This window comes from Rutilus rutilus (assembly GCF_951802725.1).
Source record: "Rutilus rutilus genome assembly, chromosome: 21".
Taxonomy (NCBI): domain Eukaryota; kingdom Metazoa; phylum Chordata; class Actinopteri; order Cypriniformes; family Leuciscidae; genus Rutilus; species Rutilus rutilus.
This window is the reverse complement of record NC_140226.1, coordinates 16,755,695-16,777,500: the sequence shown is the minus strand read 5'-3', so window position 1 is coordinate 16,777,500 and position 21,806 is coordinate 16,755,695. Positions and strand designations below refer to the sequence as shown.

The window sequence follows — 21,806 nt, the reverse complement described above, 5'->3', positions numbered from 1 at the left end:
TCACTTTGATTTGCCTTTCTTTCCCTTCACCATATAGACAAAGGGCCGCTCTGAACGAGCAGAGCCCTTTGATTGCTTGATGCCCTTTTTGGACGCAGATTAAAAGGGCTGTATTGTAAATACCGTCAGCAGTCAGTCCAGATGTTGTGATTACAAGGCCATGTCCAAATTGACAAAATATGATCCACAGGTTGTTGAAGTGCTTCTAGTGCTCAGGCAAATAACAAGGAGAACGCATATGTGTGCATGTCATGCGAGCGGCTCTGATCTCTGACAGACGGAGCGCTATTGAGATTGATTTGTTGTGTTTGATGTTTTTATTGTTTTTGGAATCAAAATTATCTTTACACACCAAACTGTTTGAACAGAATTCACATTCAATTATTTTTCATATCAACCAACGGTACAGATATGATCTCATAAACACAACATCTGTATGATTGGGCTTTTTTCCCATTGTTTGTGTGTCAGGATGCAGGTAAAGAAACATGCGTGTACCCACTTCCAGAGCCTCAGGATCTGTTTCAGGCGTCGCAGATGAAGTTTGAGGATTTTCAACGTGACCTCCGTAAGCTACGGAAAGATCTGAATGGTGAGATGTGGACATGCGCAAAGTAAATAAATGAATACACACGTGCTTTTACACACACTTCCATGCAAACACATGTGGACACACAACACATGGACATACAGACAAACAAGAACTCACATACAAGTGTGCATATACAAAAACATACAGACATGTTTAGTTTGTATACATCAGCACCAGTGACCCGTGTTCTCCTTTAGAAGGCTCATTGATTTTCAAATGGCTGTTTTTATTGAACCCCCAGCTGGCTGCCACAATGATCAATACTGCAAATGTGGTTTGTTAAAGGGATACTTCACCGCAGGAAAGATGAATGTGTATTTAAATTGGGTCATTTATGTAGTAGAAATGTGAAATTATTTTAGAAGTTGGTGCCTTCTAGACTGAGAAAAGCCAGAAAATGTATTTTTGGCTCATGTTGATGAAAGACAACAACTCCCAGAATGCACTTGCTTCGCTGCCCTACAAGGCCACTCCCAAGCCACGCCTACCGGTTACAGAAGGCAGGAAGAAATTATACAACTAGGCTACTAGTTGACTCGAAACTGAAAAGACGCCGTTTTATCGTGAGATCCCACCCCCTATGGGCGGGTTGAAAACATGCGGAACTAGCTCCTACTACTGGCTGTAGTCTCTAGCCTCTGTCTAAAAAAGCCTCCGATGACGCAAAATTACGATTTTTGCATCATCAGAGGTTTTTTTTTTCAGACAAAAAATACAGAAATCTCTCGTCTCAGGGGGACAGGTTTTCTACTGATTTTCTACTGATACAAAGCTTAATGCTAATCGGTGAAGTATCCCTTTAAAGTAAATAAATGAGAGAGGGGTAATTTTCAGCACTTTTCCTAGGGGTCGTACCTGTTAACTCCAGGTTTCTGCAGGTTTATACACTACAGTTAAAAAAAATAAAAATAATAATAATTCTGTTAGGATGTGTTAAATGTGTTTGATAGTTTGAGTTTTATATAACATTTAGACATTCTGGTAACAGAAATGAAAAGTTAGTGATTACAATATAAATCAGCTCAAGATTTTGATCAAGATATTTGTTTAAATAAACAAATTAATTAATTAACGCATATATTCAGTAAATGTATAAATAAATTTCAGACCCTCTTTTGTACTCTATTTTTAGGAAATGCTATGTGTTCTGGTGCTTTTGAAAAGAAACTAGCGGGCTTAAACTGCCTATTAAGAAGTGTCTGCTTTGCTCCCTGACCAGTAAAGCAATTTACCAGGGTCTTCAGGAGGTTAGTGAGATTGGTTCAGCTTTGCGCCACAAGTCAAAGGTTGTACGACCCAGCTTAAGTGCACGACGGAGTGTGAATGAGGTGTAAGAATCCGATTACATGCTCAAAGCTGAGTTTAAATCCCTGCAAACATTTTCATTGCCAACCCAAAAACACACACACACACACACACACACACACAGATGTGGAAATACTCACATTCCACTGTTGGCATGTTTGGCTTGTTGGCTTGAAAAAACACTGGTGGATGTTGATGTGGTAAAAATAGAACACTGCCCTACATCAAAAACACATTTACAATCAATCATTAATCCGGAGTGAGATTGCCTACCACACAAATACTAACGTCCGAGCATTTTGAGTTGCACTTGAGCCATTCAAACATATCAGATGGATTTGCATTTGGCTCGTGGAAATTTCAATTGAAGGATGGTCGCTTTGATGCATTGCTATACATCCTATTAACTTCGCCCCTGCTGTTAGCCATGTTTTTGCATGCCTTAGCTCGAATCCCTAGTCAGCGATTTGCATTGTTAATCTTTCAAAAGCTTATTAGTTAGGCCCACTATACATGTGGTTGATAAATTGTAAATGTACTTTTCCAGAGCTTGTATGCTTAGCTAAATGGTTTTGGCGTACACCTGCTGAACAGATCAAGCCTACATTTGTTTAACGCAGGCAAATATTTCTCCTCTGGCAATGTTCTGTGCTTCTCTGAATCCTTAACAGTTCACGTCCCTGAAATCTCCCCGCGGCCCAATAAGCATGGCTTCTCTCTTACACCAGGTTCATACAATAAATGGATCATCACTACATTAGCAAGCTAAGCTAAGCGCTAAAGCAGATGTGACACTGACAGCTGGAAGGGGCACAGAGTTATGCAGGCGGCCCGGCAGGTCTTCGCTTTCACAAAGCCCATGATCCAGCTGGCTGGGACATTAGCATGTGTGTGTTTGCATTGCGCTGATTGGCATGCAAGGCTGTGATCCATCACCGAATGTAGTGATGGAGTGTGACACGGTGAAGCCGTTCGGGGCTGATGTAAGACTCTAGGTGTACAGCGAACTGAAGCAAAGAAAAGGTTCATGAAATGGGATTCATTAGCATCTGTTAGCACAGGTCACAAATAGCAAATTTTTCATTATACTGATACATCTGTGAAGTGCAGGAAGATGAAGCAGAATGATTGAATGTAACAAGCTTCCTGCTAATAAAAGTCAGTGGTAGCTGCTTTAAATGATAGTTTGTTGCTGGTCTTAGCAGTTTAATCGGTGAAGAGTTGTCCAGAGAATTTTGGCCATATGTTGAGGCCATTGCTGTGCTCACTGCTGACAAAAATATGTTCTAAGAACGTTTTACTAAGTTTCCATTAAGCTATGAAAACTTTATTTCTGAATTTTCTCTAGATGTAAAAAAAAAAAAATCCAGTTTTAATGTTTTTTTAAAAAAAAACTTGGTTTTGCAAACATTAAGGCAACTTTACATGTAATCATTTTGCAAACATTTTGGGAATGTTACTTTTTACTGTTACTGAAACAAGTAGTAACAGAAAAAAAAAGTTAGATGAAAGTCCAACTAAACGTTCCATGAACAATATATAAATAATGTTATGTTAACGGTTTGAGAACTTAATTTAAGACCATGTAACTTTGAACAAACTTTCTGGAAGAAAATTTGTTTATAACTTTAAGAGAAACTTTCCAGAACGTTAGCCAGAGTTCTGAGAACGTTCCCTTTTAGCTGGGCATGTCTTTTTTTCTTCTTTTTTTTTTAACAAGGTTGACTACTGTATAGAACAGTTTGTATACAAAGACTTGAGGTCATCAGTGCAATCCTAAAATGTGTTTTATGAGAGTTATTTAAGTGGCTAGTAGTTGTGTAGCCTAACAAAAGATGTTTTCAATGTTTAAAATAAGCTGTTCTTCAGTTCCATGATTGGTTTTGTTTGTTTCTTTCTCACATCTGTCTTCCTGCTCTACTTTATTTTACAGCCTGTTCAGCAGAAACAGAAAAGGTGTGTAATGTCTCGTCTGAGGAGCACCTGCAGCCCTTTAAGGACAAAATGGAAGAATTTCTCACTGGAGGTAAAAAATACATAGCAAACATTGGCCCTATTCAGACGGCTATCGTTTTGCATGAGATTGTGCCATTTGAATCGGAAATGTCAAGATTTTTTCTTTTAGCATCTCACGGATTTAAACAAGAAACCAAAGTAATGTTAGCACTCAGAAATGTATTATTGTAGTGAATTCCTGCAGTGATTCCAGAGACAGCATTTATTTTTAAAAACAGTCCTCGTTTTCAGGGAGTGCATTCCAAAAGCAGTTCATGATACAGTTTTCAGCGTCTCAAAGCAGTTTGGTTCATTTACTGTGATTTGGCTTGCTATATGTATATATTAGGACGTATATATTTGTATTTTAATTTAACAGCTGTACTATAAAATAAAAATATTTTATTAAATACTCATTTTTTTATTTACTGTACAATAGTAGCAATAGATTTCTTAATTTGTATATATTTTTTATTAAAAAAAAAATCATATTATTAATAATATTTATAGTCATATTGAATGGGAATGTGGCCTATGAAAACTCAAGTGGAAATATATTTCATCTCTAAAAGGATCACACTCAAAAGTCTTCAGAGTAACAGGTAAGGTCACACTTTAGTTTAGGGTCCAGTTCTCACTATTAACTATGACTTTTGCCTCAGTAAACTCCTAATTACTGCTAATTAATAGTTAGTAAAGTAGTTAAGTTTAGGTATTGGGTAGGATTAAGGGATGTAGAAAATGGTCATGCAGAATAAGGCATTAATATGTGCTTTATACAGGGTTCCCACGGGTCCTTGAAATCCTTGAAAGTTTATGAATACATAGGTACAGATCCTTGAAAGTGCTTGAATTTATGTTGTGCAAGAAGTTTTGTGGAAAAAAACCTCCGGTCCGCTAATGTGTTATTTCGCCAACACTTTGTGGCCTATGCATGTTACTAGCAGGGTTTTTCCTGCATAGAGAATTACGAGGCGGCCGTCTCCGTCAAATTTCGTGCCGCTTCCGGCTGTTATATCCGTGGATACTGCAGATAATCCGTGGCTCAGACGGGCCAAGTTATAAAAAATAACAAATTAATTGCGGGTATAAATCATTAAAAGACTCTGAACTCTCATTTCACGGTAAAACGCAACGAACGTCACTTTTACTTTAGTTTTCAACAACGTAGGCCTATTTCTCTTCAGGGAAAAGCAATCAAGGAGTGCCTAGAGCACCTTCTAGTGGTATATATAAAACACAAAGGAAAAACCCTACATAAGATTGCTTTATAACTTAACAGCTTTAACTAAAAATATACACAAGCTTAACATAATTATTCTGATGAGAGTGTTTTCCAACAATGTAATTGTAACGAAGTTCGTTGTTATGGGAAGAAGGCCATATGTGATATTCTTCAGTGTGATATGTTACCATATCATCATGCTTAACACTGAGAATTCTAATAATTGTAATGTGATGATCAGGTGCAGATATCTAAATCAGAGAATATCTGAGGTTTGAGCAGTTGGCAATCGGATGATTGATGTTTAACAGCGGATTCAGGTGACGTTAGAGCTGGTCTGCACATCTCTAGCGCACGAGCCCTAGAGTCCCCTTTAAAGTTCAGGTAGCCTTCAAGTCAATGCACAGACTTTTTCTTTGTTCAATTTGCACACTGAACATGGGTTGGAGCTCTTCATTTTGAACTCTCAAAGTGCACCAGATTAATGAATTTGTCTTTAAAATGTACAAAATGTTCAGTAGGGCATACTGACATTGCAATATTTTGTTTTTCATTGCCAGTATAAATAAAGTGAAATGACTCCCTCGTCTGAATACGTTAGTTTTATTACAGAGGAGCCATGCAAATGGTCTTTTACAGACATCCCCCTGGGAAACAATTAAAGTGTTTTGTGAATAATGCTGGGATGGATGTACAGTGACCATGTTGTGAGAGGACAGATGAGGTGCTGAGAAATAAATGTGACTGAGGCTCTGTGACGGCCTCTGGGAGCCAACAAGGATTCTGGGAAATACATCTGACCTAACCTAGACCCGATCACTCCAGCATTATTTGTGTAAAGCGAGTGACAAGAAAAGCGAGAGTCCTTCATTTCATTATTTTCACTAATTTCATCCACGTTCCGCCCCGACGTGTTAATCTCTGATTCAACCCTTTCAGTATTTTGTTTCTCTGATGAAGAAGAGCTGGCGATTGTGTTTTATTATGGTTTCTCTCCATCTTGTTTATTTGCCTTCTCTATTCTCCATCCCGGCGTCGATCCTTCTCTATTTGATATGGTTTCTGTTCTCTTGTTTATTTCCTCCAAGCGTGTCTGAGTCAACCTGCCTGATCTGTCTGTAGCACTGAAGGCACTTTATTCTCGTCAATGTTTCACTGGCCTCTTTTCGTCTTTCACAATCCAATCATTTCAATTGCCATGGCGTAACCTCCTTTTTCCATCGCCCAACTTGGAGTTAGCTGGAACGTCTCTCTATAACTGTCTTGCTATTTTTCATTCTCTGCTTCAATACAGGCTTTAGTAAATGCTAAATATGTTGCTGTCTCTCTTTCTTTGTATTCAAATTGGTCCTAGTAACAAAACCCACATGTGCTCTGGCGGCAGGGGTAGCAGGGTGGGGTCCTCGCTGAACGTCCCCCTTCTCATCTCTACCCCTTTGATCTGGAGACTCATGGGTCTCCTTCGCTGAGCTCTTAGATGGGTGACATGACCACAGAAGGACCCCCTTCAACCCTCCATACTGCCTCTAGTTAGCGAAACAGACAGAACGGGGATCGGGGGAAAAAAGACCGGGTCTTATTTTTTGTTATTTGTATGATTTTGAAACTCCAGGAGAGTAACAGTCTCTGGCTCCAGCGCTTCAACCACTACTGTTTATTTTTCAGAGCATGAAATTAACTACAGAAAGGAGGAGAGGAAGAAAAAACTGAGTGAGACAAGCGTGCGTATATGTGTATGAGCGATAGAGACTGTCTCTGTGCTGTTTGGTCTACGCTCGTTCTACTGATACCATGTTTAATTCTGTACCATTTCCGCTGCCCTGGGCACTGAGAAGCAATGTGATAATGCATTTAAAGGTACAGCAGGTACAGCGGATTTGCACAGCACAATTATACAATAGCTACCAGATGAGCCATTTTAGTACAATTAGACCATGCTTCCTTACAAAAGAAGTACTGGGAGTAGCATGGTACAGTTATGGTGTGAGACGGCAAGTTATTTGATGGTTCCTTGTGCAAAAAAGCATGGTAAGAAAAATGGATCCATGCTAAAGTTGTCCATGCAAAGCTCGCAATGAAAATGTGGTGTGGGTTGTTGCCAGGGTGTTGCTATGTGGTTTCTAAATTGTTACCAAGTGGTTGATATAATAGAGATTCTGCGTAGTTGCAGGATGTTGTTATGTGGTTGTTAGATGCTTCTGAGGTGGTTGTTAGGGCTTTCTAGTTGATCTGGGTAGTTGCTATGTGGTTTCTAAGGGGTAACCAAGTGGTTGATATGATAGGGATTTCTACATAGTTGCAGGATGTTGTTATGTGGTTGTTAGATGCTTTGGATGTGGTTGTTAGGGTTTTCTAGTTGGTCTGGGTAGTTGCCAGGGTGTTGCTATGTGGTTTCTAAGGGGTTACCAAGTGGTTGATATGATAGGGATTTCTACTTAGTTGCAGGATGTTGTTATGTGGTTGTTAGATGTGGCTATTAGGGGTTTCTAGATGGTCTGGGTAGTTGCCAGGGTGTTGCAATGTGGTGTCTAGGGTATTCTTATTTGCTAGGGTACTTTTAGGTGTTTGCTAGAGTATTCTGGATAATTGCTTATGGCCCAAGTCTGTATAATATTCTGGTACCCAGATATGGCTCGAGTCCCTTCTTCAGTGTACATGTAGTTCTAATAAATCGTTTACCTGTTTAATTTTCTTTATTTCTTTAGTTATTTTGTTCTTTCGTCAACAAGCCAATTTCAGGTATCTTTTTTGTTTTATGTCCATAGCACAAACGGTGTTGGAACAGTTACACACCAAAATGTAACACTTTGAATGTGTCTGATCATTCAGTATCTCCAACCCCAAGTATGAGCAGTAGTAATAGTTATAATTGCCTTAACGATCACCACTACCAATAAAAAAAAAAAAAACGTTTTTTGAAGCACAAATGCAATATTTTAAGTCAGTTTAATGAATTGTAAATCTCATGTCGGGGACCAGAAGAGGTGGGAACTGAAGTGATCTGTGTTTTGGGGATTCTCTGGTTCCACAGAATTGCAGTGGTGAGTGGTATGAAAATGCGTAAGAACCCTGGGCTCGTCACTCAATTTATTAGTGGATCCCAGGAGACTCTCCAAGCAGAAGTAAATGAAGTGTCATTGGCATTACAGCGGTAACGCCTTCAGAGACCAGCTTCTCCATCTGCAGTCAAACTATACCTCATGAAATGCTGAGAATATTTGCAAATCTGATTTTACATCGATTTGCTCCTTGAAATTTGATGTCAGCAGATTACAACTGGCTTATGTGTAATCAAATTCTGGAGGGTTTATGTTTGTCATAAAGATCACAACCTGCAAGGACCTATACATACATGAATGTGCACAATCTCACGTAAATCAGCTCTCACTTTGACTGAAATAAAATCATGTTGGGAGTATGTTTGTTTAAAACTGGAACAAATCTCTGATAATCTTCTTATGATAACCTGTCATTCAGTGACAAGCAGTACATTTGAAAAGTATAAAACAATACACAGTGTCACATTTACAATGTCTCTGTCCAATTTTTATTCCCATAGCCAAAGCAGAGCTGGAGCTCCAGGAAAAACAGCTCGCTGACACGCAGAGGATGTAAGTTATCATACTAAGTTTATCATGCCAAGTGTCTTGTTCACTTATTACTGTGTCATATTGGTTGTCTCTTCTGAGTGTGTGTGTGTGTGTGTGTGTTATGTTCATGTATTAACATCCACCTCTCTGTCGCTCTCTTTTTCAAACTCTGTTTTTCCCGTACTTCTCGTGCTAATAGTGCAATCCACTGAGATTGATTGACAGTTAGTAGATTGTCTCCTTTAAAAAGTTCCAGTTTTAAAACCTTGGATCTTAGAGTGGGGGAAAAAAAAAAGAGCAAATTTGACACGTCAATTAATTTTAAAGGACTCTGTGTTCATTGTCTGAAAATTGCAGTTTCTTCCAAGTACTAGACTTACGCATACCAAAAGATTGCTGTGGGCGAAAAGAAATTACACTTGTCATTCTTTATGTAAGAGCATTATTTTTATAAGCTAAAATTTCACATTTCACATGCTTGAAGTAAGCTGATCAATTTCACAATTCCTCAGTGTAAACTTTCTAATCTTATTTTGTAATATTTTGTTCATAGTGTCATGCTTTTCTTTGTATGCTTTCCAGTTTTGTGGAGCTGAGCGTGTTTTTCTCGGTCAAGCCTAAGGCGGGAGAGAAAGAGGTTTCACCGAGCACATTCTTCACAGCGTGGCACGAGTTTTCGTCAGATTTCAAGGAGCTGTGGAAGAGAGAGAACAAATACCTACTGCAGGAGCGGTGAGGAATATTATGCCTCTTTTGTCGTTGTGTTTGCTTTATTGCTTCACTGTAATATATTGAATTTCATTGGTGTATTATTTTAGATTGAAAGCTGCCGAAGAGACCTTCAAACAAGCGCGAGAGAAGGCTAACTACAACGTAAAACCTAAACATGCATCAGGAATAGTAAGTCTTTCAAAATCCCTCGATTCACATTACAAACAATGAATAACACACACTAACAGTGTACATTTTTATTGCAACCAGGATCTTACTCTGTTTTTTCTCTCACTCAGAAAGCCAAGCTGGGACAGAAGATGTGAATTTCTGCTGTGCCGAATCCAACAAAACTCATTGTTTCCCCTGTTATTTAATTCCTCCTCCTCCTCCTCCTTTTTTTTTTTTTTTTACTTTACAGTTACTTCAGCATAAACGTAATAGCCGTGAGACAATTTAAAGGCTTTACATTATTTTAGTACATGGACAGAATATTATCTATTTATTTATAAACTTTAGCTATAAAATGAAACAAATGCTTACAAAAGCAGTTTAGTAGAATCAACAATCAAGCCCACACAGATTCTGCACATTTATTTTCATATTTTATGCCATGATAGTGCTGAAAGATCTACCCTCTATGTATTTAAATATCATAAAATATGTACTTCACACATATTTGCAGGAGAAAGCCACAATATTTAATAAACTAGAACAGATTTCATGCTGGTCGACCAATGAAGAAATGCTGACATTGTTGTCACTGATATTTAAGAAAATGGAATAACTGAATACATAAAGAAATGGCAATCTCCAGATATAATGTTTGACTTTGACCTGTGTAAAGTCTTAAACACAGTGTCTTGGTTCATATAGGAGGAGAAAGAGCCATCAGAAGAAACCAACCTATTCTTTAACTGGAGCGTCCATAGTTTCCTCTACATGTGTTTACCTACTTCAACCTATGAAATTTACTCAGCGTTGAATGATTTGTAGTGAATTTCTGTTACGACTGAACTGTGAGGTGTTTAATGAACAGTTGTTGAAAACATATGCAAATGCCATTCATTATTGTGTGTACAGCTGTTATCAGTAGTTCACTGTGTGCAATAACCTTTCAGATTTACCAAAATGTATTTTCAATTAAAGCTGACAGCTTTGTATTTCATGTGATCATTTCTTTGTTATTTATGTATGTGCTACATGATTAAGAAATGAAATGGAGCAGCTGCATATGAATTATGTGATGTCATTTCCTTGTGAAGGAATTTGTAGAAGATAATTACAAACAACACAGAGACGCATAAAATTCAGAAAAGCAACAGTCGTATTGTAATGTGAAATAATAGATTTATTTTTTAGAAGATGTTCATTATATATTTTACATATATATATATATATATTCATAGATTTTCTATGGTTGATTTGTCATAAATTCCTTTATCTACACATTTTTGCTATTTTGTTAAATATTGTCATTAATGAGTGTGTCTGTTAGACTTTAAGGTATCTCAGTTTATGTTGTGCACATTGTGAATTATCATAACAACGGCAAGGCTCAAACTCTTTACAGGCTTGATCAAAGTCAGCCCATATTGGATGAACCGAAACCAACGGCATCATTCCATTGGATGCAGCAAAGCCAATGGCAGCACCAAGTCAAAATATAGTTTTTCCACCACTGATTTCCTGCTAGGTCAAAATATAGTGAACCCCCTCTAATTTCCCGTCGATAAGGTCCACAGTCCCCCAGCATTCTTGTATGTCTTAAGCTGTCCTTCATTATTGCTGATCCATACAACAGCTGAGTAGGTAAAACAAGATGGTGAAGATATGCTGGTCAAACAGTTTCCACTGTTCTCAAGAAGAAGGCCAAGGTTGCATCCCAAACCGCATACTTCCCTACTAAATAGTAGGCGAAAAACAGTATGAGACAATAGAAGTATGTGCGAATTCACAGTACTCAAAAATGAGTAGGCAAAAAGTCCCTGGATGAGGCGAGATTCTGAAGTGTGTGTATACGATGGATTTAGGAATGACAGTGAAGCAAAGCAACTGATGCTGGTAGGTCACAGCAATGTACTACGTACAGATTATATTCATACTCCACACATACCATACAGAACATACTCATTAAGTGGCCGTGAACTAGCTAATTACTTATTCAAAATAATACCTACTCAAGAGAGTATGCTATTTTGGACGGAGCTTAATAGAGTGCAACAATGCCCATCCATTTTTTCGGCCTCATTTATAAAATAAAAACCATCCTACATTTGACCTTGCGATCATTTTTCAAATGTGCGTACGTGTGATTCAGAGAACGAAATGAACGTACGCCACCCTTTTAGATGTGAAATTTATAAATCGCAAATGATTTCAGATGGTTTCAGATATCTGCCTTGTAAACGCCACCTAATTAATGTCATTAACATGTTGTGAATTGGCGAGCGACAAGAAGCCGTAGCTACGTCGTAGGTTTGTGTAGCACTCATAGCCTGACGTGTACCTCTCCAAAAATTTAACAACGCGTTAATTACAGTATATGCAGACCGCAAGCACTGTGATTGGTCTGCTGGTCTTCCTCAGTTCCAAAAAAAATATTCTGCCATAGCATTGCATTCCCTCGTACGCATTTCCGCTTGCGGATTATAAATGATCTGTTTTTCAATATTTAACAACTCAAGCTGCAACAAAAGTCGCTGTCATCACTGCTGCTGCTTCTCCGACAACATACACAACAAGCTGCTTCTTCTACGGCTTTTGCCTTGATGCTGTGGTTACACCATCAACATGCCAGTGGACACTGCCTACTAGCAGTCTGCATGTGTAACTGCACACGACGCGTATAAATGAAAACTGACACATAGCCTACAGCGTAATGGCGTAGGTCCGACGCATAAGTATAAGTACCTCTACGCTGTAGGCTACGCGTCAGTTTTCATTTATACTTCTGCGTCGTTGTCCGCGTTGACGTGCAGTTACACATGCAGACTGCTAGTAGGCAGTGTCCACTGGCATGTTGATGGTGTAACCCAGAGGGAGCGTGTGAAACCTGAGGGAGGGGGTCTAGCAGACCAATCACCCTATGGATAAAATGAATAGGATTTTTACTTCCGGAACCCAACTGTTGCACTCTATAGAGAATCAGCATTGCTGAGGTAAGGCAGGAGAACGCTGGGATACAGACGCTCCATCCGTTTTGAAAAAGAAAACTTTCAAGAGGTCAAAGGTCAAACATTGTTAATTTAACACAAGAATGTTATTTACTGTTTCAGTCTTGTATGTAGTTGAACTCTCAGGTTCTTTATATTTGTCAAAAAAGAAGAAAAATCCAGCATTGTTTCCATTGCTGTGCTGCTCGGCAGCTATTAAGCATTCCCGTAGAGCATAATGCGGTACAGTCCAGACATAATGAAGGTGGCCAGTCTTCTGATTAGCTGTTGTCTTTGGCACGATTCACACATTGATTGTTGGGGCGGCCCCAGTTTTTCCAAAAAAGAACACCCTAAAGCATTGTTTCGTATGTGCGCCTTCTCAGTCTGCAGCATTGACATTAACAGACACACATTTGCACTGCTTGATCCGTTGCACTTTCCGTTGCCGGTATGGCGGCTGCAGCCCAGGGCAGTGAAGTCGTACGGTGACCGTGGTTATCCGGCTTGGCCGGCAGAACGCACAGGACTGGAATGAAGTGTGGTGGTCTGGCGTGGACGCTGTTTTTCGACTTCGATGTGAAGCTTGAGACGTCAGGTGGCGTGGGATGTAGAAAGAGTTACACTGGCCGTAGCAGAACCGGTTGATGACAGTTCGGCTCAGACAACCCTCCAAGCTCACCGTTTGACGTAAGGGCTGTGTTTTGCACCAGTCGCTCTTCAGGTACTTCCTCTCAGTGACTACCAAGGCCTCGCGACTCGACGACAGCATGTCGTGTTTACCCTTCTGTCGTTGTGCTGATGTGTGCTGGGGCAATGACGCTAGTGTGTGGGATGGTGATGACAAATCATTGCCTTTTAGCTTGTATGGGGAGGGGATGGAACCTTGAGGACGGGGCTTCTTGGTCTCCGTAGACACAAAAAGGGTCCATGCCAAAATGGCAGGTATTGCCAGCTTCCAGAACATCCTGAGGAAAGATTAAAAATAGGGAAATCTTTAGTGCCTCGGGTACTGATTCAAATGTATACATTGTCAAATGAATGGTCAGTCATTAGCTATATATCGATAAATGTTTAATTGTAAACTGTACATGTTTAAACCTATCATTTACTCAGAAATCAGACAACACTGGTTAATTGGTTTGATTTCAATTAACATAAGTAGAAAGCCGATAATAATCAGTACTTTGGCTATTACTAAGAAATATGAATATCATTCACCACTATGGCAACCCCAAAAAATTCTATTATTAAAATCTCTCTTTTACTAATTTTACTCTAAAGACACATTAGGTAACAATTGACCAAAATAAACTAACCCGATGCTAAGCTTGCTGGGAAAGAGGAATCCCCCTGCCCAAATTCAATCTCACTACTTCACACGCTAAAGCAGTGACTCATAAGAGTCATTTGTTCGGGAGTCGGTCTGTTCACGCTGTATGTTTTTGATTCGCTAATAAGAATATGCTCATAAGAGTCATTTCGGTAACACTTTATTTTGATGGTCCCTTTTGAACATTCTGTTGACTATATAAGTAACTTTGCAATTACATTTCAACTAACTTTCGTTAGAGTAGCCTATTAGTAGACTGTCTGCTTAGACTAATATCTGCAAACTCTTGTAATGTGATGCTCCTCCAACAGACTACTGACTATAAGTAAATATACAAGTAGCCTACATTTCAACTTATTCTAACCCTAACCCTGCAGTCTAATAATACTCTACTAACACGAGTTAGTAGACATGTAGGTGCAACGTTACTTAGTCAACAGAATGAGTTAAAGAGACCATCAAAATAAAGTGAAACCGTAATTTCTGCAGGAATCAGCATCTGGTTCGAGTCATAATGTTCAGAGTATCGGTGTTGCAGCGTCACTGAAGTAGTGCAAACCAGTAAAGTGAGAACACGGACACTACAACGGTCGTGATATGACGTCAGAATAAATTTAACATAACCTATAACAAATAATAATAAAAACAAAAAGTAAAAATATACAATCGACAAAAAAAAGACGATGATTCAGGCAAGAGGTCAAGTCGTGGCAAGTACATGGCATGAACGCACTCTTAAGGTGATGATACACAGGGCAACTTTTTGAGCAATGTTGCCGTCAACAGGCAACCAGATGAGACACAGGGCCCACGACCGATCTAAATTATCCAGATAGAAATGTATTGCCCATTTTCAATGGGAAAGTGCCCAAGCAACAATCGCTCTGCAAGATTGCCCAGCAACATTGTTTAAAAAGTTGCCCTGTGTATCATCACCTTTAGATAAAGGGGTTTAAGTGATTAATAATCAGTATCTAACCTGGTGAAAAAATTCATATTCATTGTTATCCTCATTATTTTCATCTGCAACAGCATTGTGAACGGTAGGAAATTCAATTAAACTTAATGTGGAGGATGTGACAAAATGATTGACAGGGCAGTTTAAACGGTTACAGCACTGAAAAAAATTATTTGTTGAATTTAATCCATTTTTTTATCGTAAGTGGTTGCACACAATTGATTTTAGCTACATTTAAACAAATGCATTAAGTTAAACTAAAATTGATTAAGTTCAACTTAATGCATTTGTTTAAATGTAGCTAAAATCAATTATGTGCAGCCACTTACGATACATTTTTTCATTAAATTCAACTAATCATTTTTTTCAGTGAGGCTGCACATAACTAAGCGACAAAGCAGTCCGTTAAAGATGCGATATGATGAAGCTTCTGCTACACACAAATGAGTAGGCAAATTGGAATGAACATAAGACACCACAAATGATTAATATGAGTTATTAGCATGGCATATCCGTAGTTGTGTCATGATATAACCATACAACCATGGTGATAACATGGCACTTTCTGGTTAAAAAGACCAGCAAGTGCAGTTTTACAGCAGTTTGTTTATTCTTAAAAAGCAGAGTGGTTCTTATGTAATGCTGATAAAGTTAAACCTGGTCTTTGGTCTGAATCCTCAGTCATGTTTATCGTGGTGCCCTCTGTCAGTTTTGCTTAAGATAACCCTCTGATAACCTCTGATATTTCAGATACTTTACAACCACTGGCATTGTCTGTTTCATTCATGCTCTCTCTCTCCCTTCTCTCATAGCCAGCATCCGCTTTCATCTTGTCTGCTGGGTAGATTGAGAATAAAGCACAGTTGTATTTCATTTAAAAGACACTGTCTTTCAATAGATTTGTTTTTATGTCCCAAAGGCTTTTTTTTTTTTTATAAGGATGTTTTTCTGGACAGACCAACCAAAAGAGCTCACAGAAAGTCTGGAGCTGAACAACACCAGAAAGCTATTATGACTATTACATGCTTTTCACATGATAAAAAAACAACAACCAAGAGTTAAGCAACATTCAAGTCAAGAAAACGTGTGAATCTTTCTCCAAAAGATAGAAAACACACATGCACAGACATAACACAATCCTGCTCAGTCAGGTTTATCTTTAAACATTAACTTTCTTTAAAAAAGTACTTTTGATTCCATTTAAGGAATCGTTCATCCAAAAATTTAAATTCATAATTTACTCACCCTTGCGTCATTCCAAATCTGTATGACTTTCTTTTCTCCACAAAGGACTAAAGCTTTTAGACTTCAAAGAACCGTATTTAAAGTCTTCTGAAGCTAAAATATATCTTTGTGTGAGAAAGGCTTTGTGTTCAGACTAAATTTTAAGTTGTTATTCACTGAAAATTTCGACATCTTTGCATATTCATGAAAGTTCGAGAGCGGGATGACTGAATCATGAACAAATTGTTCTTTTGAGTCAAATCTTTTTTGTGAATCATTAATATGGTTCATTCTAAAATGGAACTGATATGAGTCTCAAGTCCAATTCTCTAACTGGAATTTCAGTCCATTTCTCACAGAAAGCTATCAGATGACTTCAAAAGACATCAAATAAAGCACAAGTCATATAGACCACTCTCATGATGTTTTATGGTGCTTTTGCTCCTTTTTAAAGCTTGAAAGCTTCAGTCCCTATTCATTGTAACTGCATGGAAAAGAGTGACCAGCACAGTCTTCAGAATTTCTTTTTTTAAAACAGCATGAGGATGAGGATGAAATTGTAATATTTTGGGTGAACTGTCCCTTTAAGCTCTATAAATCTGGGTTACTGGGGAGAATTGGCTACAGTTAACCGTGACGCACAGGCGGCAGAAAGGAATGGATTAATCATCCGTATCTCCCTCCGTCAGTGTCGCTGGCTGCCATTAATGCTGTTTACTTTTACACCAGTCCCAGAATGCTCATGCAAATAAACAGGGCAGAACCATCAAAAGGGAACGCTACAGAAGCCATGAGGTTACAAGGAAGTGGCCTTTATGTCTCTGCTGAGGCAGGGTTAAATAATGAAGGCTTTGCTTATGCCGGTGGTGAGATATGCAGGGGACATGTAAACAGTGGGGAGAGCACCATGTGAACGTTATTAGATCAGGATGTGGAAAGTTTAGCAGTCTTGGGTTTCTCTCCTTCAGATGACCACAGGCTGACTAGAGGTTTGGTTTACTGGTAGCTCAAGATTATGTGTGAAGAAATAGGGAATGCTGGGATGTGATAGTGACTCAAAAGGCTGTGACATACTGTACATGCACAAACATCACAGAGCTCAATTGTCCATACCTGATTTCAGATCTGTGGGAGTGAAAGTGAAACACACACACACACACACACACACACACACACAAACACACACACGCACAGACGTTCACAGACAGAGGGGCGATAAATCTCCCCTGAGAAAAATTGTGGTTTGGAGATAATGACAGTGTCTAGTTGGAACTTACGCAAGTAAATAAACACAAAACCTTCTATCTCTCTCCCATCTGTCTGTGTATGTGAGAAAGTCAGCGACAGATCATCCACACTGTAAAAAAAAACTGTGTGGATTTACAGCATAAACCAATGCAGTTGCTGTACTTTCACTGCCATTGTTATCGCTAGTATTTCTACACTATGTAATTGAACTGTATACTGTGACTTTACAGTCATATACTGTAGCAGAATTGCTGGTAGCTTTTGTTTATTTATGTAGTAGTACGATATCCGCATAGCTTAAGAGTCAATTAATTAAGTAAGAATTAATTAAAGAAATTAATTAATATTAAAAACATAATAAAAAATATTACTGTGAAAAACGTACAGTAACTTTTTACAGTATTTTGAGCCATTTTCCCATCCATTCTCCAAACCGCTTATTCTCTATAGGGTCATGGGAGGGCTGGAGCCACAGGAGGGAAAATCACTCTGGACAGATGGCCAGTCCATCACAGGGCTCACACACACACACACACACAAGCACACACACACACACACACACAACCAAACCGCAAGTACCAGCATCTCTCATTGAGCATAAGCCAGCATGTTCTCCCAGACAGCCAGTGATACCAGCATTTGACCAACCACTGTCAAAACCCACAGCGAGCCTTCCCTCACACTTCCACAACATCTCCAACCCAAAACAACAGTCGCACGAAGCCACAAGTCAAACCCTGAAGCTCTCTCTCTATCTCACACCCATACACACATTAAACACCACCGCATGCATAAACACTAACTGGCGCCACAAAATTATGAATTTGACAGGAGTTATCATCACAGCAATTATGTACCTCCCTCTGCCACAAGAAAATCTCTTTACAACATACTTATGCAATTTATACACGCACACACAGAGCTGAAGTGTGTTTCCAAAAATAAGGATTGCATTTGAACAGATTTCCCCAAACATGCCCCCATCTGCCATTGGTTGTTCAAACAGAACAATGTTTTGATTGTCTCTTTTGAGGGGAATTAACCTACACTTGGCTCACTTTAGTTGTATCTGCATATTAAAGAAAAATTCAAAAAACAATTCTGTCATCATTTACTCGCCCTCAAGTTCCTTACGTTGATGGGCCCCATTGAGAAAATACTATGGGAGTCAATGGGGACCATCAACTGTTTTGTTGCTGACATTCTTTAAAATATCTTCTTTTGTGTTCAGCAGAAGACAGAAATTCATACAGGTTTAGAACAACTTGAGGGTGAGTAAATGTAGACAGAATTTTTTCCTTTTGGGCGAACATACCTTTAAGCTAGGATAGAAGAAAGTATTTTACTTAAACTTTACAAAAAATTAAACACTTCAGCTTGAAATTAGCATTACACACAGTTCTGAGTCAAGAAAAGCTTTAACATGTCAAATTAATTTATTCAAATCCAGCCCTCCTGCCACCAAACAAAAAATGTGCAGATATAATTTCTGATTAAAGAAATACTGTAATGCAATTTAAACAACTCAACACTACACCTGCCCTAAGCCCAGTGTAAAACCATTTATACTCAGGTGTTTTCCAGAGACATGCTTAATTTGAATAATTTCACTTGAACATACTGTACAAATGTCTGCAATTTTTAAGTGTATTTTTTCCTGGAAAGATGACAAATTTAGTGACCGGTGGGCACATATCTCTATATAGAAACTATTGCAAAGAATGAGATAATAAGAGGTTTTGCCCACCAGTCACTAAAGTTGTGAGGTGCGTTCCTGAGTAAACACCTTGAAATGGCAGCATGAATTAAACTCCACCACATGACAAGCTGTCAAACGTTGCCTCTAATATTATTTCCACTTTCAGTTGTTTTTAAAACATCTATATATAGTCACCCCAGAAATATTTACAGATGGGGGGGAAAGAAAGAAAGAAAGAAAGAAAGAAAGAAAGAAAGAAAGAAAGAAAGAAAGAAAGAAAGAAAGAAAGAAAGAAAGAAAGAAAGAAAGAAAGAAAGAAAGAAAGAAAAACTTTTATTATAAAATCAATTTTCTTTCTCTCTCACATGATGGTGATTCCTCTCGCCATATGCAAGAGACTTGGAATGGATTTTTTTGGCAATGATTTTTCCAGGGTAGGTTGCCATGTCTTTCCCCAACCCTCCCCATTACATGGCTTGGCATTCACACCTACGGACAATTTAGCGTTTCCAATTCACCAACACTGCATGTTTTTGGATTGTGGGGGAAGCCGAAGCACCCGGAGGAAACACACAGACACAGGGAGAACATGCGAACTCCACACAGAAAGGACTCCTGGCTCAGCCGGGACATGAACCGAGGACCTTCTCGCTGCGAGGCGAAAGTTAACTCAACAGTTAACCGTCTTCTACAAAGTATTCGTTCCACACCACAACAACAGAAAATAAATTGCCGAAAACATGAATGCCACCTGTGAATCATACTGTTTACCAGCGACCAAAGAAAACAATAAGTAATACAAAAAAGGTTTCTAAACTCCAGATGAATCTAGAGTTCAGCTAAAGCACAGGCTAAGGGTGCAGTATAAAGTGCTTCCATGGTGTGATTTTGTCACCATGTGGTAAATGGGTATATCTAGATCACTGAGAGTAGATGGAATATCTGTGGTTTAGGACTGTCGGGTCAGACTCATGTTACAATACATAGCTGAGGTTTAAAGTGTGGTTGAGCAGTTCAACCATATCGATGACTGAACTCTCTGATGGCTGTCGTCACATAATGCTTTGAGTCTGACTTCAGCTCCCTCAAATACATGCGCAACACACAGTCAAGTGTATTTCCCATTCACATCTACTGCTGTTAATGTATGATAATTACGATTACAAGAATCTTAACCCAACCCTTATTACAATATCAAAAACCTCCCCTAATATTAACCGTTTTATAACCCTATCCAACCCCCAATTGTACTCTAGCCCTCAAGGCACACACATTGCCATCATTCTTGATAGTATTGGTTTATCAAGGATTGGTGGGGATTTAGAAGGTCACTGGGAAACTCAAAGGCTGTCAGGCTCAAATCCGCTTGGTTTAATGCGCTCTGAGGGGCAGGCACCACTTTGAACTGAGTTGCGGCTGATCCTTTTCCACGGCCTTCTTTATAATGCCAATCATGCATTTCAGTCGCAAACACACATGCATGAGCAGGACTGAAGCCAAAACTGTCACACATCCTCACACGCTCTCTCATGCACACGTCCTCATCAATAAACATACAGTACACTGTCAGACTCACTCAATCCCTGCTCTTCAAGGTGAACAGTATCGGTTTCATTACATTATGGTTAGATGATCTGCATTATGAAGAACTACATACAAAATAATACAACATGAGTAGTCGATTAAGGAATTGGTTCTAAAAAGCACCAGGTTTCTTAGGATTGTTACAGTAGCAGAACCCTCCAATTAGAACTCCTGTTTTTAAGGTTCTATGAAGAACTTTAGAACCATTCCAGCACTCTTAAAAAGGTTCTTTATTGGAATCTATAGTTCCACAACGAACCTTTAACATCCATGGAACCTTTCCAGGCCCTTTATAATGGAAAAAGGTTCTTCAGATGATTAAAATTCACCCTAAGAAGAAAAAATAATATTTTTAAAGACTGTTTACAGAAAGGTTCATTGTGGAAACCAGAATGGTTCTTTTATGGCATGGCTGCAAAAACTCCCTTTTGGAAACTATTTAAAAACTTTTTTTTTTTAGATATAATTCTAAATAGAACTAATAAAATCATAAAAGAATCTTCTTTTTAGAGTGTACCTGTAGATCTGGAGTCCAGAGTCACGCTTTACCGCCGTGAAGAGGTCACTCAGAGGTCAAAGGTCGAGCAGCAGGGCAAGAGATCGGCCAAGGCTCAGAGCTCCAGACGTAGAGAATCAGCGTGGATATCCATCGGAAGTACTGAACGTTTCTCGAAGTGTTCCTGAAGATCGTGCCGTGTGCCGTTTGAGTCAAGCTCTGCAGAGGCCAAACTGAAGCAGTCACGCTTTATGGCTCATAGTTCCCCAGTTTCACTGATTTATATGGCATCCAGCTCGCATTCTGTTTCACTGAGTCCTTCCCGGTGAATCTTTGCATCATATTCTCACTGATTTACTGTCACATCCCAGTGGCTCTCCAAAGAGAAGTGTGTGAGTGTGAAGAGAGCAGAAAGAAAATCATCAGTTGCACACAAGTTACAGAAAAATTCATCTACACCTCTCTCTCTCTCCCTCCCTCTCTTTTGGTCTAGCATTCTCTGATACCTCCCCCAGAAGTCCACTGTTAATCAACCAGTCCTGAAAACATATTGTCTCTCTCTCTCTCTCTCTCTTCAGTTTCTCTGCCTCTCTCGCTCCCTCAACTGCAGTTTGCATCCCTGGTTTAACCCCGTCCCTCTTGACTGCTGCAGTTAACATGCTCACAGTTGCAGTTTTACCGTGAAAAATCT

The 21,806-nt window shown here is 39.0% G+C and overlaps 2 protein-coding genes across 2 annotated transcripts in view; one reads left to right on the top strand and one right to left on the bottom strand.

Moving 5' to 3' along the window:
* fmn2a (formin 2a) overlaps positions 1-10,589 on the top strand; it is a gene marked incomplete at its 5' end in the record, with an annotated part of 37,483 nt that extends 26,894 nt beyond the window's left edge. The window contains 6 exons of the mRNA XM_084392772.1: positions 472-592; positions 3,831-3,923; positions 8,677-8,728; positions 9,290-9,439; positions 9,526-9,607; positions 9,718-10,589. Coding sequence (XP_084248898.1) covers positions 472-592; positions 3,831-3,923; positions 8,677-8,728; positions 9,290-9,439; positions 9,526-9,607; positions 9,718-9,744 — 525 coding nt within the window. The 3' untranslated portion in view covers positions 9,745-10,589. The remainder of the gene's footprint in view (positions 1-471; positions 593-3,830; positions 3,924-8,676; positions 8,729-9,289; positions 9,440-9,525; positions 9,608-9,717) is intronic.
* Positions 10,590-12,827: 2,238 nt separating this feature from the next.
* Positions 12,828-21,274, bottom strand: grem2a (gremlin 2, DAN family BMP antagonist a). The gene is made up of 2 exons (XM_084392773.1): positions 21,137-21,274; positions 12,828-13,541 (listed from the first exon to the last, which is right to left on the bottom strand). Exon 2 carries the CDS (start codon positions 13,538-13,540, stop codon positions 12,956-12,958), a length of 585 nt encoding a protein of 194 aa, XP_084248899.1. The 5' UTR covers position 13,541; positions 21,137-21,274; the 3' UTR covers positions 12,828-12,955.
* Between the last annotated feature and the right edge of the window lie 532 nt (positions 21,275-21,806).

Excerpts from the sequence above, each read along its gene's own strand:
- grem2a (XM_084392773.1), bottom strand. The coding sequence starts at position 13,540 with ATGTTCTGGAAGCTGGCAATACCTGCCATTTTGGCATGGACCCTTTTT.